The sequence below is a fragment of the Vanessa atalanta genome, chromosome 29 (assembly GCF_905147765.1).
Source record: "Vanessa atalanta chromosome 29, ilVanAtal1.2, whole genome shotgun sequence".
NCBI classification, from domain to species: domain Eukaryota; kingdom Metazoa; phylum Arthropoda; class Insecta; order Lepidoptera; family Nymphalidae; genus Vanessa; species Vanessa atalanta.
The window spans coordinates 3,990,256-4,015,202 of NC_061899.1; the positions used below are offsets into that span (position 1 = coordinate 3,990,256).

The 24,947-nt window shown below is 36.0% G+C and overlaps 1 protein-coding gene across 9 annotated transcripts in view; it reads right to left on the bottom strand.

Annotated features, from left to right (window-relative positions):
- The window catches only part of LOC125075054 (mitogen-activated protein kinase-binding protein 1), a 128,631-nt gene that overhangs the window by 25,132 nt on the left and 78,552 nt on the right, over positions 1-24,947 (bottom strand). For all 9 annotated transcript variants that reach the window (XM_047686622.1, XM_047686613.1, XM_047686621.1 and 6 more), the window contains 11 exons: positions 16,726-16,817; positions 8,319-8,478; positions 6,505-6,573; positions 5,867-5,971; positions 5,469-5,579; positions 3,337-3,519; positions 2,438-2,598; positions 1,527-1,662; positions 864-1,034; positions 481-596; positions 135-339 (listed from right to left, as the gene is read on the bottom strand). In XM_047686622.1, coding sequence (XP_047542578.1) covers positions 135-339; positions 481-596; positions 864-1,034; positions 1,527-1,662; positions 2,438-2,598; positions 3,337-3,519; positions 5,469-5,579; positions 5,867-5,971; positions 6,505-6,573; positions 8,319-8,478; positions 16,726-16,817 — 1,509 coding nt within the window. The remainder of the gene's footprint in view (positions 1-134; positions 340-480; positions 597-863; positions 1,035-1,526; positions 1,663-2,437; positions 2,599-3,336; positions 3,520-5,468; positions 5,580-5,866; positions 5,972-6,504; positions 6,574-8,318; positions 8,479-16,725; positions 16,818-24,947) is intronic.

Sequence of the window (24,947 nt, forward strand, 5' to 3'; positions counted from 1 at the left end):
GTCAGCTTTAAATATTAATAAGAATTTAAGATTATTTTCAAAATAAAACTTTATAAAAGGTAGGCCACTGTTTTGTTAATGCTTGTGTACGGTGGTACGTCGTGAGAAAACCTGCACGTTTTGGTAATACGCACCCTGTCGACGAGGAAGACGTGCACGAGGCGGTCCCGCGAGGCGGAGGCCAGCAGGCGGGGCTGCTGCGAGTACTCCACGCACAGCACTTCCGCGTCGTGCGCCTCCAGCGTGTGCAGCGCCGCGCCGCTGCTCTCGAACACCCACACGTTGCCGGCGCGGTCGCCCGCCGCCACGTGCCGCCCGCACGGAGACACGCGTACGCATCTGCACACACACATACCGCGTCACTGCGCCGCCCGCACGCACGCCCGCCCACACGCACGCACGTACGCACGCACACACACAGCTTCCTTCCATATCCTACAAAATAATTAATCAATAATTTCTAATATTATCGAGTGTTACCTGACACCCGTCTTGTCATCGTAAGTTTTAGATTTATCCTTATCGCTGGTCGCCGTCAAGTCAACGTCCTTCAGAAACTTGAGCTCGGGGTCGATATATAACACTTTGGTGAGTTCCTGAAAAAAACGTTAAACCATATTTGTGTTTAATAGGTCATGATAATGTTTATGTTAATTATTGAATAAAATTTAAACTCATTCATAGCTATATTGATTTTTTTTCACTTAACACAAACCCATATTACGAAAAAAACAAAAGATCTTAAAAATAATGATAGAATAAATTGATCCTTTCAGTTATAGAAATTATCCCGAGACACTTCTCTAGTCTACCTACGTGCTGTCGTTAAAGTAGCATTAAACGTAAAATGAAAAATGACTCACGTTGCTGTATATGTTGCTGGCGGTAGAGGAGTTCCCCTGCAGCGTCCACAGTCGCACGGTGTCGTCGCTGGAGCACGACAGGAAGCTACCGGCTCCCATGGGCCCGCCCGGCACCATATCCAGGCCCCAGATGCAGGCTGAGTGATACAACGCCGAGTGGGACTTGCCGACCTGAAATTTGCAAATACCAAGAATACAGTGATAGATTACATTATGAATTTTAATATTACATCTTGGTAACATTATTAACACAATATTATATTTAAATGTAATTTGGATTGATATATTCATAATAAAGGTTATATTATTGACCATAAATATTTCAGCACTTTTTATTTTGCATTTTTTTTATCATAGAATTTGATTGCACTGGTGATCAACACTGCAAGTAGGTTAGATAGATATGAGGAACTACACCGATAGCTTAGATACATCGTTCTCACTTTCTCGTGACAAATGACACATCGATAGAGCTATGATTAAACGCTTGTAAAAGTGGAAACATTATTAGTATATAAAAGTCTAGTACATTTACTGGTGGTAGAGGTTTGTCGAGTTTTACCAAACAGCAACCCAAAGCATTCGCTATAGTTCGGCAAATGGTTGCTGACCGATTGTAATTGCAGCCACATATAGAAGGTTAATAGTATATGTTTCACATACCCGCTTGATATCTCTAACGTCCCACACGTACAAGCTGTGATCGTTGTACACGCATGTGAGCTTATGGTTCCTCTCGTCGTAAGTCAAAGCTATGGCATCGGGATACCTAGCACTGTTCGGCTGACTGAACATGTGACTGAAAATATTAGAAAAAATAAAACAAATTAGTATTTGAATTAAACATTACATAGCATGCATTTTTGAAGTAATACTTCTTCTGTGAGCCGAGATGGCCCAGTGGTTAGAACACGTGCATATTAACCGATGATTTCGAGTTCAAACCCAGGCAGGCACCACTGAATTTTCATGTGTTTAATTTGTGTTTATAATTCATCTCGTGCTCGGCGGTGAAGGAAAACATCGTGCGGTAACCTGCATGTGTCTAATTTCAACGAAATTCTGCCACATGTGTATTCCGCTAACCCGCATTGGAGCAGCGTGGTGGAATATACTCCAAACCTTCTCCTCAAAGGGAGAGAAGGCCTTTAGCCCAGCAGTGGCAAAATTTACAGGCTACTAATGCTAAAAAAAAAAAAATATTTCTTCTGTGGCGTTATGAAAAAATTATGAGACATGAAAATAACATGAAATTGCTCAATAAACCCTCAATTAATTGTCCAATCACTTGAAATAGACAACTTCACGCCCGATCTTATTTAACAATATTTATTTCGTAACTATTTTAAAATTTACATTCTAAATGTACTGAGTTTGATGTCTGAACCATACTATAGTTAATAAATAAAGATTAATTAATCCGTTTATTGTGTATAATATAGCAGAACTATTAGCAAATCGCGCGGAATATGTAAATATATAAGTTTTGTTTACATATATTAACACTTCCTGACGTTATGATATAATATAAAAAATTGTTTCATGCAAGATAAACACGCTCCATTGGTTCTTACCTAATATTTTGCCCCTGTGACACATCAACGCCTAGGTAGTGGGTTCGAGGCAGCGTGGTGACGTATCGGAGTGAGGCAGGAGCGAAGCAGCGCACGATACCTTCCGCACAACCCACGAAAATATATTCGCTCCCGATCGCCATACAGTTAGCTGAAGTCGTCTAGAAAGGAAAAAAACAAACTTTAGCACCAAACATTAATCATACAAATTTTATGAGTTTATGTAAATAAATCTTTACTCACATAGAGAAAAATACTAAATATGGAAGTAGGACACTAACTTACTTGAAATTCAGTGTTATAGATAATGTATGAAATAGTATCATGTTTTTTTTTTATTATTTAAGAGATAATTCTCTTCCTTCATTCCTCTAATTGCATAGAAGCGTAAATAAACAATAATTTTGAAATAAATGCACATTGCTAAGCTTCTACTCGACGCTAGATGTCGCTACACTATAGAATCTCTCTAAAATCACGACCCATCACTATGTTACACAATGTTAATATACTACGAATTAACTTTTATGTTATAGTTATTAATAGATAAAATATATTTTTGACCCACATACGAAGACAAGCTTCCGAAATTTTAATAAGTAATACAGTCCAACGACGTCAATTAATATAAATATTTATTTTTATCGATATATTACACATACGCGGAATTCTCGCCGTCAATTTGATAATGCTCCGAGTTTTAAGCTGCGAAGCGCAACCGCTTACATAACAACATAAAATACTGAAATCTTATCCGAAACACAATTTATTTTGAGTGTAACTAGTTTTATATATATATATATATTGATTCAGTATTTTTTCAGTTTCATAATTTAGTATAGATTGGTAGTCGCTGTAGCTTCTATTGACTATGCGGTACAACGTGCATCTGGACCCACCCGCAGCTCCACCCACTTGTCGAGCAGGCGGCGGCTGTTGAACTCGCAGAGCAGGCCGCCGCGCGTGATGGCGTACGTGCTCTCCGCCGCCTCGCCGCGCCCGCACACCACGTCGCAGAACTCGTTGTCCTTCTGCTCGCCGAGGATCGCCGACCTGCCCATGAGCGGCACGGGTTCTTTGATCTGGAATACACAAATCGGAGACGTTCACATTTCGTGACGAAGCAGCGGCGCGGACGGTCGACAAGTAAGAGAATTATGACTCCCATGAGTCGGGTGACTAAGAATCTCATATAATCCGGACTATCTAATACATTTCGAAAGATTCCGACGTAAAGAAAAAGGCCAACAGCACCAAATCTGTTCTTTATTACAAATTGCTCTAACACCGACCATAACTCTGGTGTTAGATGACATTTATCATATTAAGATACTTCTTTTTGAATATTTATAACGGAACAGTTTGAGGTAAAAACGTTTTATTATTAATAAGTTTATTGTATTATCGACATCCTTCATGATTTAAAAATTTAATGCTCAGATATTCAATCTGGCACAAAAATATAAATCATTCATAGAAGTCGTGGGTACTAAAACAAAATGAGCCCCAATGAAATTACATTAAATATGGTCTTTTTTTTAGGTTAGGAAACTATTAGTTCTCCTACTTGTCACTAGATGGCGTCACCCATATAACATCCATCAACCCTGGCTGCCTTTTGAAATGAGAAAATACCATTTGACATCTATTGCAATGTATATGCAACTGTCATATATATTACCTAATACTTATTAATAGGATGCTAGTGTTAGGCCAAAGGTCGAAATACAACCATATTATGGAAAATTGAAAATGGAATTTTTTACTCTTTTTTTTAAGAAAGAAAATCGTTTAACTAACAGAGAATGAAAAAGTCCTAAGCTATTTTTTATCTGCATTTTTCATAGGTACGCAAATTATTAGCCGTCAGGGTCAAGTGGTTACAAGACGTGAAGCTTCACGGATAATTCTGGGTTCAATTTGAGAATGAGAATCCGCCGCGTGGTCCACCAGCCCGCAAAAGAGCAACGTTGGAGAAGCTCTAAGCCTTCTAAAGAGGTTGCCGGAACTTCACTTTCCCTTAGAAATTATAAATGCATACATAAAAACAAGTTAGAACGCGTGCATCTTAACCGATGATTTCGGGTTCAAACCCAGGCAGGCACCACTGAATTTTCATGTGCTTAATTTGTGTTTATAATTCATCTCGTGCTCGGCGGTGAAGGAAAACATCGTGAGGAAACCTGCATGTGTCTAATTTCAACAAAATTCTGCCACATGTGTATTCCGCCAACCCGCATTGGAGCAGCGTGGTGGAATATGCTCCAAACCTTCTCCTCAACTGGAGCCTTTATCCCAGCAGTGGGACATTTACGGGCTGCTAATGCTGCATTAAACATTATCATATACACATGCATGATATCACAATATGAATCATAAATTGCATAGATAATACTATCAACATCCTTAATGATTTTATGAGTTTGATTTAAGACTAATCTGATATCAGATAATCTCATTTTGCGGGTAAATGAGTGTGCAATTACGACGTTACATTTAAATTATAGAAGGAACTCATTTAATTCTTTAATTCTTACAAATAAAATCAAAGTATTTTTCATACGAATAGACTCATAAAAGTACATTTGAATAATAATATCTAGAAAGTCACTAGCAAGTCTTTTCCAAAGATTTACTTAGGTATTCTAATAAATGTCAACTTTTAGGATGAATTTAGGATTTTTATAGAGTTTATAATTAAGTGTTCCAGAACTGGTATATTAGGATTTGAGATATAAGCCTATTTTGTAATTTACTTGGTGGTAGGGCTTTGTGCAAGCAATCAAATATTCTAACACAAAACAGCAGTACTGAGTAATGTTGTTACGGACAGAAGAGAAAGTGAGACTGTCGAACTACAAGTACTAGTGACATCAAATCTTAGTTCCCATTGTTGATATAAGAAATAGTCAGTATCTATGGGCAATGTTGACCACTTACCATCACGTGGCTTACAGTCATCAGTTACATAACACACAGCATGACCACTCAGAAGAAGGTGAACGTAGTAACTAAAATAAAAATAGAATACCTTAGCATTCCTCGAGTACTCCAGATACCAGAATTTGACATGTCTGAATCCAACCGTCACGAAGTAGTTGCCACTCTCTGAGAAGCTGACAGCTTTGACTCGGGATGACACCTGAAAATTTGTGATGTACATATATAGGCATTATCTTCTTATATTTGGTTATAATGCAATCATGTAACATTATTATTATTTTTTTAACTTATAATGTATAACACACATCACTGACCGAATTAATAGATCAGTGACAAAGCAAATAATCTTTTTCTAGATACATATATTTAAGTTATAATCATAGGTTCAATGCAAATCTACTTATGTAGAATCCTGATATCCTGATACAAAGTATGTGTGTGTTGTGCATGTTAATGGCATCTTTTATATCTCAACAATAATCTCACCTTATTACTGGCAAGCTTCAGATTGGCACGCCAGTCCCAAACGTTGACGATCATATCATGCTGAGATCCCACCGACACTAAATACTTGGATGAAGTTGAGAATGCCTGAAATAAATGGAAGGGAAAATTGATTTTCTTGTTTTGAATTCTATACAAGTAATTATCAAGTCAAAACTCAACATTTTACTGCATTGGTGATAGTTCCATTGAAATAGATGTTGGTAGTTTAAGATCAATGCGAGGATACTGTATCATTATTGCAAAGACGTAATATTTTTAAATTAAATGATATGTTTGTTACTGTAAAAGCTCGAACTAAGGTAAATCTTAAGATTTTCCAGTAAAACATTAGTGAAACTCAATGCACCACTCTGCGGAATTGCACCCACACGCTTCTGACGATGTTTACCTCAACGCAATATAAACGTTGAACGTTACTACCACATATTGGCTCAGAATAAGGGCGTTCGCGTGATAGCGACGTTGGACGGGTCAACCGTTGAGGTGTCACGGTAGCATTCGCAAGCGATCTCGTAACGCTCCTCGAAGAGATATTCTAAGATAACCCCCACCTACGATACCGGCCCTATTCTACATCATTAAAAAGTACGTAGATAGATGTCACAAAGAAAACTTACCACACAGTTGACGCCATGCGTGTGCCCCGGGAACTCTGCGATCTGAACTGCACCTGATGCAGTAGGATCCTGAAAGCGACAAAAAAGTATAGACTTAATATTCGTTGTTTGTCAAGCAGAATATTTAGATGTAATTGTAGATAAGCTGAGTTTCTTGACATACATTTATTTTGATTTTGATAAATAATAACAATAATCAAAAATTTAACAATTTTCTTAAAGCTCACGATATGGCTGTTAACGGCTGCCATATAATAATGATGTCATATCGCAATTTTGTTTAGAAATACTTAGTTCTTCTACTCGTAAAGATGGCTTTAATAGTATTAATTAATAAAGAAAAATAAGTAAAAAAAAAATGGAATCTAATTTGAATGACGCATTCAATCGTTCCATCGACTGATGTTATATTTTTTGTTTCTCATCACTAGCCCGTCTGCCAAAAAATAAGAATAATATAGCCCTTTATTATGATTATAATAATTAACGTGAAATGTTCAGTATAAATATATAATTCACAAATTCACATACACGATACATAACAATTAACATATTCAAAATAAATTTACGTTAGTTATGATTATGTATCACAAAATATAATTTCAAAAATTTTCAATCGTTAATATTGTCCAAAAGACATGTTTCATCATAGAATATGCATTGAGAAACAGCTGTTTCTTGTCTGACTGTATTTCTTAAAAAATCATCACGTATAAAAAGAATCTACCTATCTTATTTATATAGCTACTAATCATCCAGGAAGGACTAGAGATAAACAAACCTTAGATTTACACATTCCATGCGATGCTGATAACAATGTTGTGTTTTGCACTACAGACAATTCTTTATAAATATATATTTATTTATAATATTATAAAACATAATCGCTTACCGCTGTCTGTCCCTGTGTATGCTCAGATATTTAAAATTACACAACGGATTTTGATGCGGTTTTTTTTTTTAATAGATAGACATATTTTATAATGTATAATACATGCTCAATAAAGTAGAGAACCACAGAAAATTTTAAAGGATTCTAAAGTGATGTCGTAAATAAACACATTTGTTTTGCGCTTACATTGCAAACGCTGTCTGAACTCTACGATATATTGAGAACGTACTACAGTACTGTAAACCTTAAAAAGTTCTTCAAAGAAGTCCGCGATGGTATACCTATATACATACATTTTCAAAAATATTACAGATTTAAGACACAGGGTCATAGCGGTTCGTATTGTCTAATGACTGAAAAACTGTGTAAAACGTTGTAATACTTTCTGTAGTATATTTAGTATCAGCTTTGCACCTGTGCGAAGCCGGGGCGGGTTGCTAGTTTATAATAAAACACTATTCTACTCAATTACAATTATATCCACTTCAATTCTACTTCTAAACGAAATTGTTTTCGATCCATAATGAATACGACTGATTCTTTGATCTCGATTCTCGACCAATGATGTCGCGTCATTTCAAGGTCAAAATTGTTTATATGTCATTAGGTCCTACTCCTCTTGTTATTAGTATAGCATACAATATAATTATTGTGTATTAACGTAACATTGTTGGGCTATGGCCTCCCCTCCTCTGAGGAGAAGGATTAAAGCTTTTTCCAACATTTTCCGTTTCCATTTTCAGTTTCCTCGCGAAGTTTTCCATCAAAGCTGAGCACGAAATGAATTATAAACACAAATTAAGCACATAAAAATTCAGTGGTTTGAACCCGCAATTATCGGTTAAGACGCACGCGTTCAAACCACTGGGCCATCTCGGCTCATTACTATTGTGTGTGTTGTAACTTATAATAATTAAATTACCTGTAAATCCCAAACGCGCACGGCGGGCGCGTGTCCACACTCGCCCGTCGCCAGATACCGACCGTCGGGCGAGAACGCGACGCACGTGACACTCTTCCGGGACGCGTTCAACACGTGCGACTGACGGTTCTTTCGTACATTGTAAAGGACCACCGTACATCTAAAAATTAAAAGGAAAATGTAAAAAAAAAATAAGTTATCGCACATATAAAGTGGATGACAGTGTTATATTCACATGAGAGATGTCGATTTATATATACTAGATGAAATATATTACATTCTAAATAACAGCTCGCTGTGCGCACACACAGCACACCCAATTTTTATATTTAAGTTTCCCGCGCTTCGAGATGTATGTCACTCGAGATGACAGATGCATCTAATACGAATAATTGTGTTTTATCGATATGTGTACACTACAGAAAGTTTATATGTATGTTTGTTGTACGCATGCCTTAAATATTAGGTTTTTTTTTTTTTAAATTAATTATCTATTTTTAAACTTAATATATAAATGAATAATTGAATATTCTGTGAATATTTCAAGCGTCTTCCTGTTGCCGTTATCAATATCGAGCAAAAACGAGTAAAAAATCACATTTGACGGACGGACAGCGATGTCTTAGTAATAGTTTGGGTACGGAACCCTAAATAAACGAGTATCGAACTGTTACAGTCGTTCCTATGTGATTTACAAAGCGTGTTGTATTGAGACGATTTTAATTATTTCTTGTAAACGTCGTCGGCGAAACGAATCGTTTCTCGAATAAAAATAACCGTTGTTAATTTATCGTCGTTGTAACACTATTGGAAATTATCGTTATCAGCGCGACGAAATCCATAACTCAGATCGAAGGTACGGGCGAAACGGAAGTACACCCCTGGCCACGAGCAGTCAGGCCGCGCCCCAATACTACGAAAATAACATTAAGGAAAACCCGACAGAAGCTACGCTGCGATTCGACCCGGCTTCGCTCGGGTGCAATTTATACATAAAAATCATTGAAAATCTAATAATTTAAAAGAGCGAGTTGCGACTTGCGAGTTTCTTCTCGCTGAAAACTGGTCTCCGAAACGGTGTTAGAGAGTCGTAGGTAACGCTTAACGCAGAAATACTTTATTGTAAGGTTTACTTGAATTAAATACATAATACATATATATGATATATACATATGATAGAAATATAATTTATATCCTATATTACTCAGGAATAGGGAATGCAATCCCGGTATGCCGGGATCCGGAAATACCGGTATCCAGCATACATTTTGCGGGGATGATCTTTGTCGAAAATTTTGCAGGATACCGCTCGCCTGACAGGATTACAGAGAAGCTTGGATCATACGTTTTATGTGGCAGTGTTAAGCGGAGGTTGGTTGTGTTGCTCGTGATACAGCACAGATAGATATCACAGGGGTAAATAAAAGGTTGCCGACGCTTGGCAGTGTTTATGCGATATATCAAAAATGCATAATATTAAAAAAGTAATAAATAAATTATAATATCAAGCTTTCGTAAACATTGACACGCCGGGTTATAACATAAGCAATCGTAAATAAAATCGTATAAAAACATTTCCATAAAATCATCAAACATCCATCCAAACCAAACCATCGAAGTTTATTAACCTGAAAAATTAAGGCAACTAAAATGATTTGTTTACTTTAATTGTAACCGCACGAAGTCAGGACCGGTAGCTAGTATGTAATAACTCTATAGTAAATAAATGATGGTGTTACGTTAAAGCATTTATAGTTAAGAGAACTGTACGAACATACCATCAGTCCGTGAGAAAGGCCGCGTCTAAACATTCGTCGTACATACGAATAAGGTTGATGCTGTCGTGTACTTACGGTGACGAGCGAAGCGATAAGCTTCAGCGATAGCGGGTAAAACAAATAAAACAAAAAAATAATCCATGAAATTGTGTATTCATTCTACGCTGATAGCAGAAGATTAACGTATAATTTCCAGGAGGCTTTTGATAAGTATGGCGTTTAAGCCGTTACGTCTCTTTCGTCTGTTTTTATACTAACATATAAAGCGTTGCTATTTCCTACCTTTTCAAGATGTAGTTTAATTTGTGGGAGCAATAACCTTCAACGCCGGTGAAATTGCGCAAAGCAGCTAGTAATTAATACAAAGAATTATTTCTCTCTTTATTATAAAACCGATCATGCAAACGGTACTGTGTCTAAGACAACAACTATAATAAATAGCTAAACCCGCTCATCTCATCAATGTAATCTCACCCGAACGACGTGGCTTAACCATTACGCGTCCCATGTAAAGCCCATTGTCGACTCAACTGACGTGACGGTCACTTAGTATTTACACCGTGTCCTATGTGACTAGAGAGAGTGAGGTATAGTGGACTATGTTTCAACCCGTATGATGTATTGTTATTCGCACACATTGAGATAGATTTTCACATATTTTACATTTGAACGACTGCTGTCGTCACGACTACGATGACAGGCTTCAAGCTGAAGGAGAATTCTACTAATAGAATCGTATAGACGAAGTTCGATCGGAGAAGAATCGGCAACATCTCGTAACCCTGATAAATTAATTACATTAAATCCTGAAAAAATAGTCGAATCGGTGCGCTGGTATGAGGCGTTTCCCGAGATATATCATATTAACAGAATAGTCTTTCAATCAGTTCTGACGCGTCAGACTAATATTTGTACAACATGAGCGAAGCTGAAGACGCCGTTGTCGTAACACGATATCAGACGCATCCACTTTAAAGAACGTTCACTCAAGTGAATATTTATGATATAAGAAGACGGACGGGAAAATACCTAATTGTAATTTTACATAACCGCCCATAGACAATGGCGGTAATGTCGGTATAAAAAATAACCAATCCTTACATCGCCAATGCGCCACCAACTTTGGAAACTATCGGAACTATCGTTCCAGTAGTAAAATAATTATAGTGTTTGACTATAACGAGGGTAACATAATCGATCAACTAAATAAAACTAATGATCGTATAAACGTACTTACGTTTCCTCCCTTTCTGACACCATCAATTTGACATTTGAGAGAGGGACAGAGCTATGTTTACCTAAATAACATTTTTAAGTAAATCCATATATGATAAAAAACAACAAACAAATGGAAGTTACATTACGTGAGGGGAAGTCCCGTTGTTTATCATCCCGGTGTCGATGCTACATCACATAAAGTGTCATGGTTTATGGTTTTCGGAACAGGAAGTCAGGGTCTACGAACTGTAGTGGTTACTTTTCGAACCCGTTATTATCGTTGACATTTTTTATTACTGTTATAAAAACGTCTCAACAACGTGCGTTATAAATACGTGTATTGCGGGTAGTGACTTTGAATTAAAAACGTCAGCAATCTTATGAAATTAATATATACATTTTTGTGTCAAATCAAAAAAATCTAATTTAACTTAACTTTCATAAACTAACTTTAACCGTGTTTTCAACGTTTCGTTCATGCCGAAACGATGGCAAGGTAATGGATTTTATATTCAAATATTTTACACAGACAACAAAATCAAAAATCAATATCAAAATATACTTTATTCAATAGGCTTTTGCAAGTACTTTTGAATCGTCATTTAACATTTAAGTGAAGCTACCACCGGTTCGGAATTCAGACTCTACCGAGAAGAACCAACAAGAAACTCTGTAGTTACTCTTTTTAGAGATCTAAAAATACAGTCATGTTAGTTGAATACAATTATATATGTATGTTATGTCTCCTGCCTGGAAGTCAACAAGCATTAACTCCACGCTTTTTTATCATCTATATAATCTCAAAGTTATAATAATACTCTTAAAAAAGATGCGTAGCAGGAGCTTAATTATATTTAGGGCATAATAACAATCTAAATTTACTATAAAAAATAGCTTGGAATACGTAAATCTAAAGTTTATCTTTATTATAAATTTTTTTTTCGTAATAGACGTCTATAATAATAACGTATATTTTCTAAACATAAAAAATTACAAACAGCGAACTTTAAAATATGATTATCGACGTGGGGGTGTGTCGACCGCACCCACCGGCCGCTCCCAACACCACGCACTGTCCTGGCAATTACTTTAATAAAATCATTCCCCTATCGTATAAATAATATTTGTACGAGTTTGAAGGGTTGAGTGTTTGTCTATGTTATAAACCATTTTTATAATATCATGGAACACAAAATTGACATACGACTTAAAATAACTCTCTTTGACAACAACGTTGAACAGAGTTGGAACAAGGAATCTCTTAGGCATACACGATAGCCACCAGACCAACCGAAATCAAAATCAAAATATACTTTATTGTAGGCTTTCGAATCGTTATTTCCCAGAACTACGTTAAACATAAAACCACCACCGGTTCGGAATGTGAATTCTACCAAAAAAAAAACCGGCAAGAAATTGTTAAAGTCAACGAAGCATTTACTACAAATCTATCGGTAAATTTTATATTAAAATAAAATATTAGTTATTTAAACTTGAAAGAATTTACACACTAATGCCCAATTTAAATAATTAACGGTTTATCTCTATAGTTGAAGCTATTTATATTTCATCTAAATCAAAATGATTAGACAGACAGAAATAATTTCATATAAATATATTATTAATAATTAATTATATAGATTTCTCGAAGCGTCCAAGCTGTGCGCAACTCGACCTCTGTCTGTCTGTGTGGCTCATGAAAATTCTCCGTTCGCGCGTACATATCTTAGCATAAACTTAAGGCGGCGGATGTGTGACGTACAGACACACCACATAATTGGTAATGTTATATCATTATTATTCGAGATGGTCATCGACCGCGGACGAATCTTTCTTTTGATATGTTCAGGTTGATTCCATACTATTGTTAATATAAAGACACTACCCAATCTTATACCTACACCGGCATAGACCACACTCGCAGACAAGCACACACACTAAAGCTTAAAGATTTCATGGAATGTCTGATGGGAGGAAGACTCTGCGTGGCTGGAATTCTATTCGCATAAAATCTACGGTATCGGTAATGATCTTTGACGGCAATTTAATACCTTTCGAGTATTTCATTTCCGGAGGCGACACTATTCCAGTATCATACGGTAATATCGAGCTTCAATAGGGGCTGCCCTTTTTTTCACTGGAAATACGCGTTACGCATTTCCCCCACGTGGAAGTGGGAGGGGGGATTTGTGGGACTCGTCGGTGCCCAAGATGTTGGCGGTACACCGGAATATCCACTAAAAAACCAGCGGTTCCCTCTCCGTCTCATCGGCGTCCGCCACGGGATCGGTTTTGCATGGTACCGTGACGACAATACGGGCTGCCCAGCCATGACGTACTAAATTGCAGGTTCGATCCTGTCCTCTTGGGTTATCGTCGTATCTTACACTTACTTACACTTGACTACTGCTAGTTCGACTGCCTTGTTGATCAAGTGGCTAAATATGAGGCAGATCCCGAGGCCCTGGGATCAAACGCCGGTTTGAGCCGAGAAATAGTTATTAAGTTTTTCTGTCGAAAATATCAGTAACAGCCCGAAGAGTGGAAGTTGGAAGCAAAAAGAAAACGGTCCTTCGCCTGAACTCTTACCGCTTGTGTCGGATTCTGACCCTCATCGTATCATGAGAGTGAGGGAATAGAGCGTGCACCTGTGTTTACTCACACACTTGTACACATAACATGTCTCAGTAGTTGACTGGTCTCCCTTGAGGAGCACCATGGTCAAAATCGGTCAGGACGCCATCTTTATTATCAGTACTAGCTTGACACTTAACTGGAGGGCAAAATTGAAATATCATTAAAAGTTCGAAAAGATAAATAATACTACAGCACACGTCACGTTGAACACGTCGCCGGCTAAGTATAGTCGCGTTAATGCTCGTAACCTTAGTCCTCATAAGATACATAGAACATAACATAACCAATTATTATTGTAAGTAATTTTTGTAAGTAGACAGACTGACAATTGAGCCACTTGATGGCATGTGGTAACCACCGCCCATAGACATTGGTACTATTAAAAATATTAATCATCGCCGATGCACCACCAAACTTGTTTGAATTAATTTTTTTTTTAAATATGTAAGCTAGCGCTGAACTGTAATCACAATTGATGGAAAATGATGACACACATGGTGGATATTCACTCTAGACTTTAATGTACCAACCTATATTGTAGGTGATGGGGAATACGGAGGTCGAGAGGGTATTCCGGTCCTTAAATGTTATATCTCTTGTGCCTAGTTACATTGGCTCACTCACCCTTAAAACACAAAAATACTGAGCTTAACCGTTTGTCGCTAGAATGTGTGATGGGCGGACGTAACCTAACCAGACGGTACAAAGCCCTACAATCAAGTTAAATTATTATAACTGGTAGTTAGCTAATCTCCGTGTAAAACGGCCTTGGCGGTTATGTCGGTCAGGAGAACATTATATCGTACGAGAGAAGCACTCTGTCAAACTTATAGTGCAACGTTTTGACCTATATCTCGAGCGACTTTATAAAGAGGTTAAAATAATTTGCTGAAAATTAAAATTAGCTCTGCAATTTTAAGGCCTCTCCGTTCGCGGGCGTGGGAAGGGAACGGCATGGATACGAAAACGACTCACCCCAACCCCTTTTCGGTAGGTATACAAGAAGAAAATTTGCAATGCAAGATTAATTACGGTGATATCTATTTTTTTTAAAAAACACTAGTTTCCTAAACGATGATCAAACTCAGATTATCTATTCGGACTAAATAGTGAACTCTCATTGGTCGACTATGCGTCATCGGCTGCGTCTAACCAATGACCGTTCAGATTAAAGGTCAATTATAAATTAATCTTCCTGTACATAGAGGTTATTAGTAAAATAAAATAATATAATGTATAAATATATTAATACTATATTTAATAAAAAAAAAGTTTCCATACAACATTCAAATATTGAAACATTAAATCATAAGACGAGAGAATATAGATAATTTTTGTAATTTAAGAGCAACGTAGAAGTACTCATATAAGAAGGGGGGTATACGGATACCCCCTTCTAAATTGGGACGAGGAAGGGCGCGTCAAATATATGACTATCACTTTCGTATCCCGTACGATCGGAAAACATGTTGACACACTTCGATTTCGTTCCAAAAATATAAAACCTATAGGGGTCATATCTAACTAAAATATATTCGCAAGTGATCCCGGTCTCATATTAACAATTCGTGGTCACGTCAGCTAGATATTCAGGCGGGGGCGCCGGGGTTCATCAAGAATTAAACGAGGTAGATAGTTTTATCGTGTCGTGAGTCCGTAAATACAAACTTAATATAACTCGTTCTTGAATAATATATGTTATAAATTGAGGTCGCACTGAGAGCAGAGCAGAGCATACTAGAGCAATTTTATGTCTTGTAAATATTATACAGGCTAGCCGTTACAATCGCATTCAAATAACATACACTTAAATTAAATAATTGAGTATTGTATTGTTTAATGATAGAAAAGAGTAACTAATGAGTTTCTAGCCGGTTCTACTTTATTTCTTCACTGTAACACGGCGATTCAAAAGTATTTTTATGAGCGTACTTGAATATAGAACATAGTGGATTTAGATTTTTCCAATTTACTTGTTTAAAGCTAATCGATTCGATTTTATTAAATAAATAATTATTTATTTTTATAAATTCCATTCTATAGTAAGTGGTTTGTACCGGATCGTACCGCCTTTTCTGAAGGGGGTAAGAAAAAAGGTCAGGTACGTCCTCAATTATATAAGCCTTCAATAATGTTTATCTAAAAAGACAGTTGTGTACTAAATTGTACCAGTAGGTATTATTAGGGTAGGTATTATAAAAAAATAAGATTGTATGATGCACCATTTTCCCTGCTATTTGTATATATAACGTAGTGGTCGTCGATACGAACAGGCAGAAACAGAACGATGTCTCAAAATAAACGTAAAACTTGGAACTAAATTATCATAAAAACAGAAAAAAAAAAGAAATTACAATTATCATAAGTAACAGCCTGGAAATATCTAAGACTGAGCTAAGACCTCCACTCCCCTTTCCTCTCCATATGGGAAGAAAGTATTGGAGCTAATATCACCACGGTGCTCCAACAGGCCGATGGATACACATGGGGCAGAATTCTATTGAAATTAAATACATGCAAGTTTCCTCGCGATGTTTTCCTTCATCGCCGAGCACGAGATGAATTATAAACACAAATTAAGCACGTGGAAATACATTGGTCCAACTTGGGCTTGAAACCGCAACCATCGGGTACAATGGAACTTAGTTTCTTATCGATTCATCACGAAATTCCGAACCACTGATACCTTCCATGTTATTCAATGTGTTAAAATTTCGGTTCAAGACTCGATTAATGTACGTTATGGTTCCGCATAAAAAAATACTCTTACTCACCCTGCGGGATAGGCAACGACTTCCGTGTTCGGATCACAGTCGAGCGCCGCGTTACTGCTGACAGTCAAACCGAACACTGTTTCCAATTTAATCTGTGGACAAAGAAAATATAAAATTAATCACTTTTAATCAGTCGTTGTGTTGTTGTGTCGTTTTTATAAGGTTCGATTGACGATTCGTAAACAATTCTACCACCAAACAATTAAAATTAAATAATAGTTTGTAGGTAAATAATAAACAACGCTGTGATTATCTATCAAGAATTTATGTTCAATTTCAAATTACCTTTTAAAATATATAACCCATATATGTACATATTTAAATACGTACGATGGGTAATTTCAGTAAATAAATGATAACGAATAGATAACACGTTCTCAACGCTAAAAACCATAAAACGAAGGTAAACAGTTCGAATTAGACGTACCTACATAGAGGCACAAGGTTACGTACTCTTCAAACAACCTAAAAAAACCTTCAAGTGATACGTGTTCATGGCAAAAACATATATGTAATCGAGAAACTTTTGGTCCATTGAGCAATTACAGTTAGTTGTTGCAACACCGGGGGGCTTGCAGATGCGTTGCCGACCTTTGAGGAAGGAGTACGCTCTTTTCTTGAAGGTTCCCAAGTCGTTACGACTTAATGCTATACAACTAGACAAACATACAGAGAAAAACCTTCCCGCTATTCATAAACGAAAAGTTTCAAGAAAGTCACCCAAGTGTGAATTAGGAACAATGATGGCAGCTCACATCTCTTCCAAGGACGACCGGCCGCCATATTGGATCACGTTACGACCTTGTGTACCGGCATCGTGTTATTAATTTCATATCTAATTAACATAAATATTTAGACTCTGTTTTGATAACTTACTATCAAAAATAACTTACTAACTATAAAAAAATCTATATTGATATTATACATGCGAAAGTAACTTCTGTCTGTCTGTTGCTCTTTCACGGGTAAAGCACTGAACCTTATTTGATTAAATTTGATATAAAGTAAGATAGGACTACTAGGAAGGTTACATAGGTTACATTTTATGCATAACATCCGACGACCAACCCCTAAAGAGCGTGCGAAGCCGCGGGCGATAACTAGTGTTGAAAAATTTTTCATTTCAAAATGGCGTCGTAGTCTGCAGAAATCAATAGTATTATTTAGTGTAGGAGTAAATTTAATGCCATGCCTATCTTCCTAATTTACAAAGTATATACATAGTATATAAAATGTTTATAATATAAGCCCAAACATAAAAATATATACAAAACAATACTTCACAATCTAATATGTGAACAGTAAGCCTAATAAAAACAAGACGCGATCGACATAATTATAGCAAAGTACATGAAACCGGAAATAACCGGTTACGTTAACAAGGGAACTGGTTATATCCGGTTTCATACACATTCACTTTTAAAGACCTTGTGAGGACGAGCGTCCTTGCGATAAACATGCACTTGGGAAGGACTTTATTCCGTTTAGGAATCATGACATCACACGTATCTGCTTATAACGCTTAGAAGTTAGGACCAATATATTTTAATAGGCTAAGCTGTAAACTCTCCAGGGGACCATTTTATGCAAGAGATATTTAATTTATACTTTATAACTTGTATTAAATAATATTCTCTTCGTTATACTATACTATAGTAATGATTTAAGTTTGATGCAGTATATAACTGTACACATAAAATACGATAAATTATACTAATTTATATAACTTTTACGATACGTATATGATTTCGAATTAACATGGTCATTTTTATTACTATAAGTATTTGAGACACGTTACGTTATAGTCCACGAGAACAAGACATTCGTAGATAATGTCGAAATATCGAGCTGAACCAAATAAAAATAAAAAACATGGTAAATATCGCGTTCCAAATACTTTTACGATACGTTCTACGATTCTATTTCGATACAAGTTCAAACCTCAGCCGGATCGTTGGGTTAGCAGACAACGACAACGATAGCGTTTCGATTTGACTACTAACAAGTGACGATTTGTTCGTAGTACTCTCCCAAAAGTTTGACATTATTTTACGATAGGCCGCGCGCCAGGAAACGCCAATCCGTATGCGCCAACACTCAAACCAAAGAGCGACCAATTGTTGGGTGACGCATACGCTACATCGAGGGTCACTCTTAAACATATTAATGACAGTTTTACATGTCGAATAAAACAGTAAAACACTCAACATTTCGACTTCTCGCACGTATTTCCACTATCCTTTTTCACCTACATTCTGTGCCGCTGTCATTTCACACACAAATTTCACATTACATCTCAATTTGTTTTTAATCGTTTTTCGAATTTCGAATTATGAGCATGAGCAAATAAATAAATATTGGACAACATCACATACATTACTCTGATCCCAATGTAAGTAGCTAAAGCACTTGTGTTATGGAAAATCAGAAGTAACGACGGTACCATAAACACAACCAGACCCAAGACAACATAGAAAACTAATGAACTTTTTCTGCATCGACTCGGCCGGGAATCGAACCCGGGGCCTCGGAGTGGCGTGCCCCTGAAAACCGGTGTACACACTACTCAACAACGGAGGTAGTCAAGTATATAGACAGTACACCCAAAACTTCGCACACACTTCTGCACAGGTAATATCTGCTACACATTCGATTCGTTTAGGAGAACATTATTATTATTATTATGATGACCAGTACAAAAAGACAAGTCCAAGTTAAACGTTAGCAACTCGAAGTTCGATAGTTTTTATTACGATGAGAAATGAAGTCATTAAAATTATAATCTGCGTTATTATTTATCGAACATTACGAAACGATAAATACGCATACAATTTAATTTATTTGCAAAAAGAAATTTCATTAATATTCAGAAATTGTATAACACTAATAATCATATCAATAGGGTTCCGTAGATATTTTTATATTGAGATTTGTCGGTTGGGCTTTGTGCAAGCCTTTTCGGTTAAATTAATTCCAGTATTGCCTACGATTCGATCTATTATCCTGATAGAGTTTTTACATTTTATAATGGCACAATTGGATACCAACCAAAGTGGTATAGCACGTCAAGTGTTTGCTTAGCAAAAACTTCGGGCACGCTTGGTCGGACGGATTTGGTAATTAAAATTAACAGCCTTTAAATTTCCCACTGCTGGGCTAAGGCCTTTTTTTCCTTTGAGGAGAAGGTTTGGAGCATATTCCACCACGCTGCTCCAATGAGGGTTGCTGGATAAACATGTGGCAGAATTTCGTTGAAATAAGACACATGCAGGCTTCAGAATTATAAACACAAACTAAACACATGAAAATTCAGTGGTTTGAACACGCAATCATCGGTTAAGATGCACACGATCTAACCACTGAGCTATCTCGGCTCTCTTTTGGTAACTAGCCTACTCTAAATTTGTAGGTACCACTCACTCATCATACATTATTCTGTTCCGAATTGAAGGGTGAACTAGCCACACACTTTCTCATTTATAACATTAAGGAATTTAGCATAAATAAACCTTAAACTTAAATACAACCTTAAAATAACTACAGCTCTATTCAACCACAAAAAAAACACCTTAAAAAAATCGCTAATAATAAATATTAAACAAACTGTACAGAACCAATACTATAAAAACCAAACACGTTTAACATTGTTAGATGAATAATTACACTATAGTTATTTTTTTTTTTGAGTGAAGGTGAACTTTCGAATTGCGATTAAAATTAATAAACGTAACAGAATCGAATCCGCTTTCACTCGATCTATCGGACCAACGGTTCCGATAGACACGAGATGCGTTCCTTAATCGACGATTAAATATTTAAATGAATTTTAATATTGTACGAATCTATCGTCTAGCGGCGATATTTTCGACTCCAAACCATTCAACAGAAGAAATACCTGACCTATATGTCTTATCCGTTTTTATTATTAAAAATATATATTTATTAGGTGTTTTTTTTTTAAATGAAATAAATACCTGATGGTACGTCACCACAGCTTATAGACATTAGCACCGGAAAAAAATTAAACCATACCATACATCCAATACAACATCGACCTTAGGAACTATGATGTTATGTGCCTTGTGCTTGTAGTTACACAGGTTCGATTACCCTTAAAACCAAAACACAACGATACTAAATATTGCTACTTGGTAATGGGAAGTACCTACCCAGACGGGCTTGCACGAAGTCCCAACACAAAGTATGAAAAGTTCATCTGTTAAAACTATAGCAAAACGGTTTTATTAAAAAAATCTTAGTTTTTATTTTATAATTTATCTTAGTTAAAAATTTAGTTTTAAAAACCATTAGAAAAATCTATATACATATATAGAAAAGCGAAAAACTACACATTGTTTAATCACTAAATCTCAGAAACAATAACACGTCCAAACTTGGAATTAGTCAGGTAGGTTCCGAATAGGGTAGACAGTGCAGACATTCGCTAAGAACGGATATTACGAAACTCCACCCCTATGGTACAAAAACGGGGTTTGAAAGTTTGTTTTATAAATTTCGCGAGGTTCAGCTAGTATCTAATATAACCTTTATTATATAACTAATAATCTATTTATTCTATATACATACAAATTTAACTTCTATGCGTTCTTAAACTATTCATAGGAATGTAATATATAATAATATATAATAAAAATTTCGTTATGAAAAACGTAAACTACCGAAGTATCTTGTCAAGAAAAACATACAATTTTCGAATTTTATCTTCGTACATTTGTTTCAATATAAACGTTAATATCAACCCTTATTTACCCGCGAAGCAGGTGCTTGTTTAGAAATAAAATTTTTCAAAATAAAAGAGAAAGTGTAAACAAAAAAAAAATAATTAGACATCGTCTCCTCGCGTGGGCTGCACCGAACGTATTTACATCTGTTGAAACTATTCATTAATACATTTCATCACGCGGCACACCGAGACCCGTTCTTGAGTGGACCTTCAGATTTACATAACACGTATCGCTGATCAAATTACATAATTTCACCTAAACACGAATTCAACATATTAGTGACAATATTCTTTCGGCTATGCGTTCCGATAATGCACGAATACAATTATGGTATATGTTTATAGAAGACTTGTAGACAAGTAGTTCTTAATAAAATTTTACGTCTATCTTTATTAATAATAAGAAAGCCGTGATGTCACAGCGGTTAGAAACCTTAACCAATGATTCCGAGTTCAAACCAAGCATTACTGAATTTTCATGTTGTAAATTCGTGAATGACGTGACGTCACGGTGAAGCCTAACATCGTAAGAAAACCTGCACATGGCGGATGAAAATATGCCACGTGTGACAGTGTGGTGGAGTACACTCCAAATCTTTCCCTCTTAAAGGAGACAGTCCTTAGCCCAGCACTGTAACACAGTACTTAAGTTACTTACTATAGTAATAAGTTTAAGTTTTATTGAAAATTGATTTAGAAGTTTATTCAATAAGGCGTTAAAAAAAAATAAAAAAAAATATATATAACGGTGAGCCGGCAATATTGTTTGGTTCGGGGATACCATCTTCATCATACATGTTCACAAATAAAACAACAAATCGATAGCTGGTAATAGCAAATCTCAAAACTAAGAGATTACAATCAAAGCATTTAATTATCTGACGCTGCGATATAATAACTGTACGTAACTCACACTCAAAAATCAAAGAGTAAAGATATTCTATTTAAATTTAAAATGGCAGGTAATAAGAAAATACTATTAATAATAATAATTACAAATATAACATAACATAGCATACAATATGGAACATAATGGCATATGACATATAATAAAACCCATATGAAGTATGGAAAACTATCGGTTAAAACATATAACTGAACAGGTAACTTTCGTACCATCAGTGATTATTTTCGCTCCAGTGAAAGCCAGCGCTCCCATTGGCCATTGACACAGAACGTGCTGCAGGTAATTACGTCACCAGCGTAATCTTCGGCCAAGTTCGAACCGGTTACAAATGCTATGTGTTCCGTATACTATTTATATTGCTCGAAAATAAAATAACTTGGGCTTGCACAATACCCCTAGGTATTGTGCAAGCCCGCCTAGGTAGGTATATTTTATTTTCTTATTTTATTTTTATTATTAAGGACAACTTACAAAACATACACTTATAATACTTGAAAAATAAAGGTAATTACATTTTTAGCTTAGTATTGTTTCAATTAAAAGTTATCACGGCATGAAAAAGGACAGCTTTCTCTATTAACCTAACACAACTATTTTCTACTATATTATATAAAAAGGGGGAAAAAAAAATACTAACAATAATAATACAATACAAAAAACGCAAATTAAAAAAGACAAGACAATTACAAATTACCAACTAATTACTAAACAATTAAAAATTAAAAAATTAAAGTATCACCCACTCATCAGATATTCTACCGCAAAAAAACAATACTTAGTGTTATTGTGTTCCGGTTTAAATAATAAGTGAGCCAGTGTAACTACACGCACAGGGGTGGGTTTTTGACGTCAAAATTATAATAACCTTAAATTCAATCGTTGATTACCAAAAACACGTGCATTTCTCGTGCAACCACGGTCGCCTCAAATTCACAATACATATGATAAAATACTTTATTTACATTGATAATTTAAACAAGCGTGCACAAAATTAAAATCACAAATAGCTGTGTGAAATTAAATCACGACCGCGTGGAATGGTTGCAAGAATGCTGGCAGCATTTCCCCGTTTAATCGCAAGTAAACACAATAATACATAATTGTATATAATTATTCCTTACGAGATCTCGGAAACTATACGTCCGATTGGCTTGAACATTTTAGTTACTATTTTTACGACGTTGACGCTCCCTAATATAAAAAAGAAAGATTTTTGGAAACTTTGCATAATAAAAATGGTGTTTAAGCTTTTATCAGATAAAGCGTTTTGCATATAGTAACTACACATGTAAGACGCATATTTTTGTTTTGTAGCCATTGGAGCTTAAATTTTACCAATAAGATAAAAAAATGTTTGATCATGAAAACTCTCATGATGCGTTTTTCACAAATTTTCGACCATTCGTCAAACTATTCTTCCACGAATCTCCTCTCCTTGAGAAGTCTAGCTTTTTTTCGTTTTATTTTCACAAAATCAAATGTAATTCCGTTATATTTGCTATGTAGGTAGGTGCATAACTCAAATGCTATTATAAATTCGACACAGAAGCGATGCCCTACGAACGTTTAATCGTACATTAAATCGATAACTTGCTGCATCCAATCGATTAGAACAGACCTAATTGTAACCTTCATCTTATGCTGCAGGTGGTAAACGAGCGGGAGACTCACCTTATGGAAAGTGACTACCACCGATCGTGGACATCTCTAACACTGGGGGGGGGGGGGCTTGAAAGTTGAAAGGGCGTTTCAGTGCCAAGTTAAAGAATAATATCTTTCTTTCTTGCTCTTCATTGATAGGAGTTTATTTTTAAACTTTGACCTTGATTTAACATAACAACATTGGTCGAGATTTAAAATACCTACCTATAGTTTTCTTTATGGATTCTTAAAAATTTGCATTTTGAAAATAGATGTGGAATATTGTTATATTTAATATAAATAAAGTTATATTAAGCCGAGGAAACAGCCGGTATCCCACTCCTGGGCCAAGGCTTTCTCTCCCTTTGATGTTCTCAACATTTGGAGCTTAATCCACCACGACATGGTAAAATAGGCGTCAGTGGAATAAGCTCATACATATGTGGCATATTTTCATCCGGCACATGCAGCTTTTCCCAAAATATAGACACACGTAAAATGGTCTGGAAAACTTCATAAGGTGAAATTAAACAAATGCAGGTATAGACAGCAGTAGCAGAGCTATTAGTATATCGCTTGGAATAAATAAACCTATAGTTATCTTTATTCACTTTACTATTGGAACAAAAAAAGAGAACAATCTATATTTTTTGTTTGGATAATAAACGTAGGTAAACATTTTTACATTACATTTTTTACATTAGCAGCCTGTAAATTTCCCACTGCTGGGATAAGGCCTCCTCTCACTTTGAGGAGTAGGTTTGGAGCATATTCCACCACGCTGTAAATACACATGAGGCTGAATTTCATTGAAATTAGACACATGCAGGTTTCCACACGATGTTTTCCTTCACCGCCGAGCACGAGATGAATTTTAAACACAAATTAAGCACAAGAAAATTCATTGGCGCCTGTCTGGGTTTGAACCCG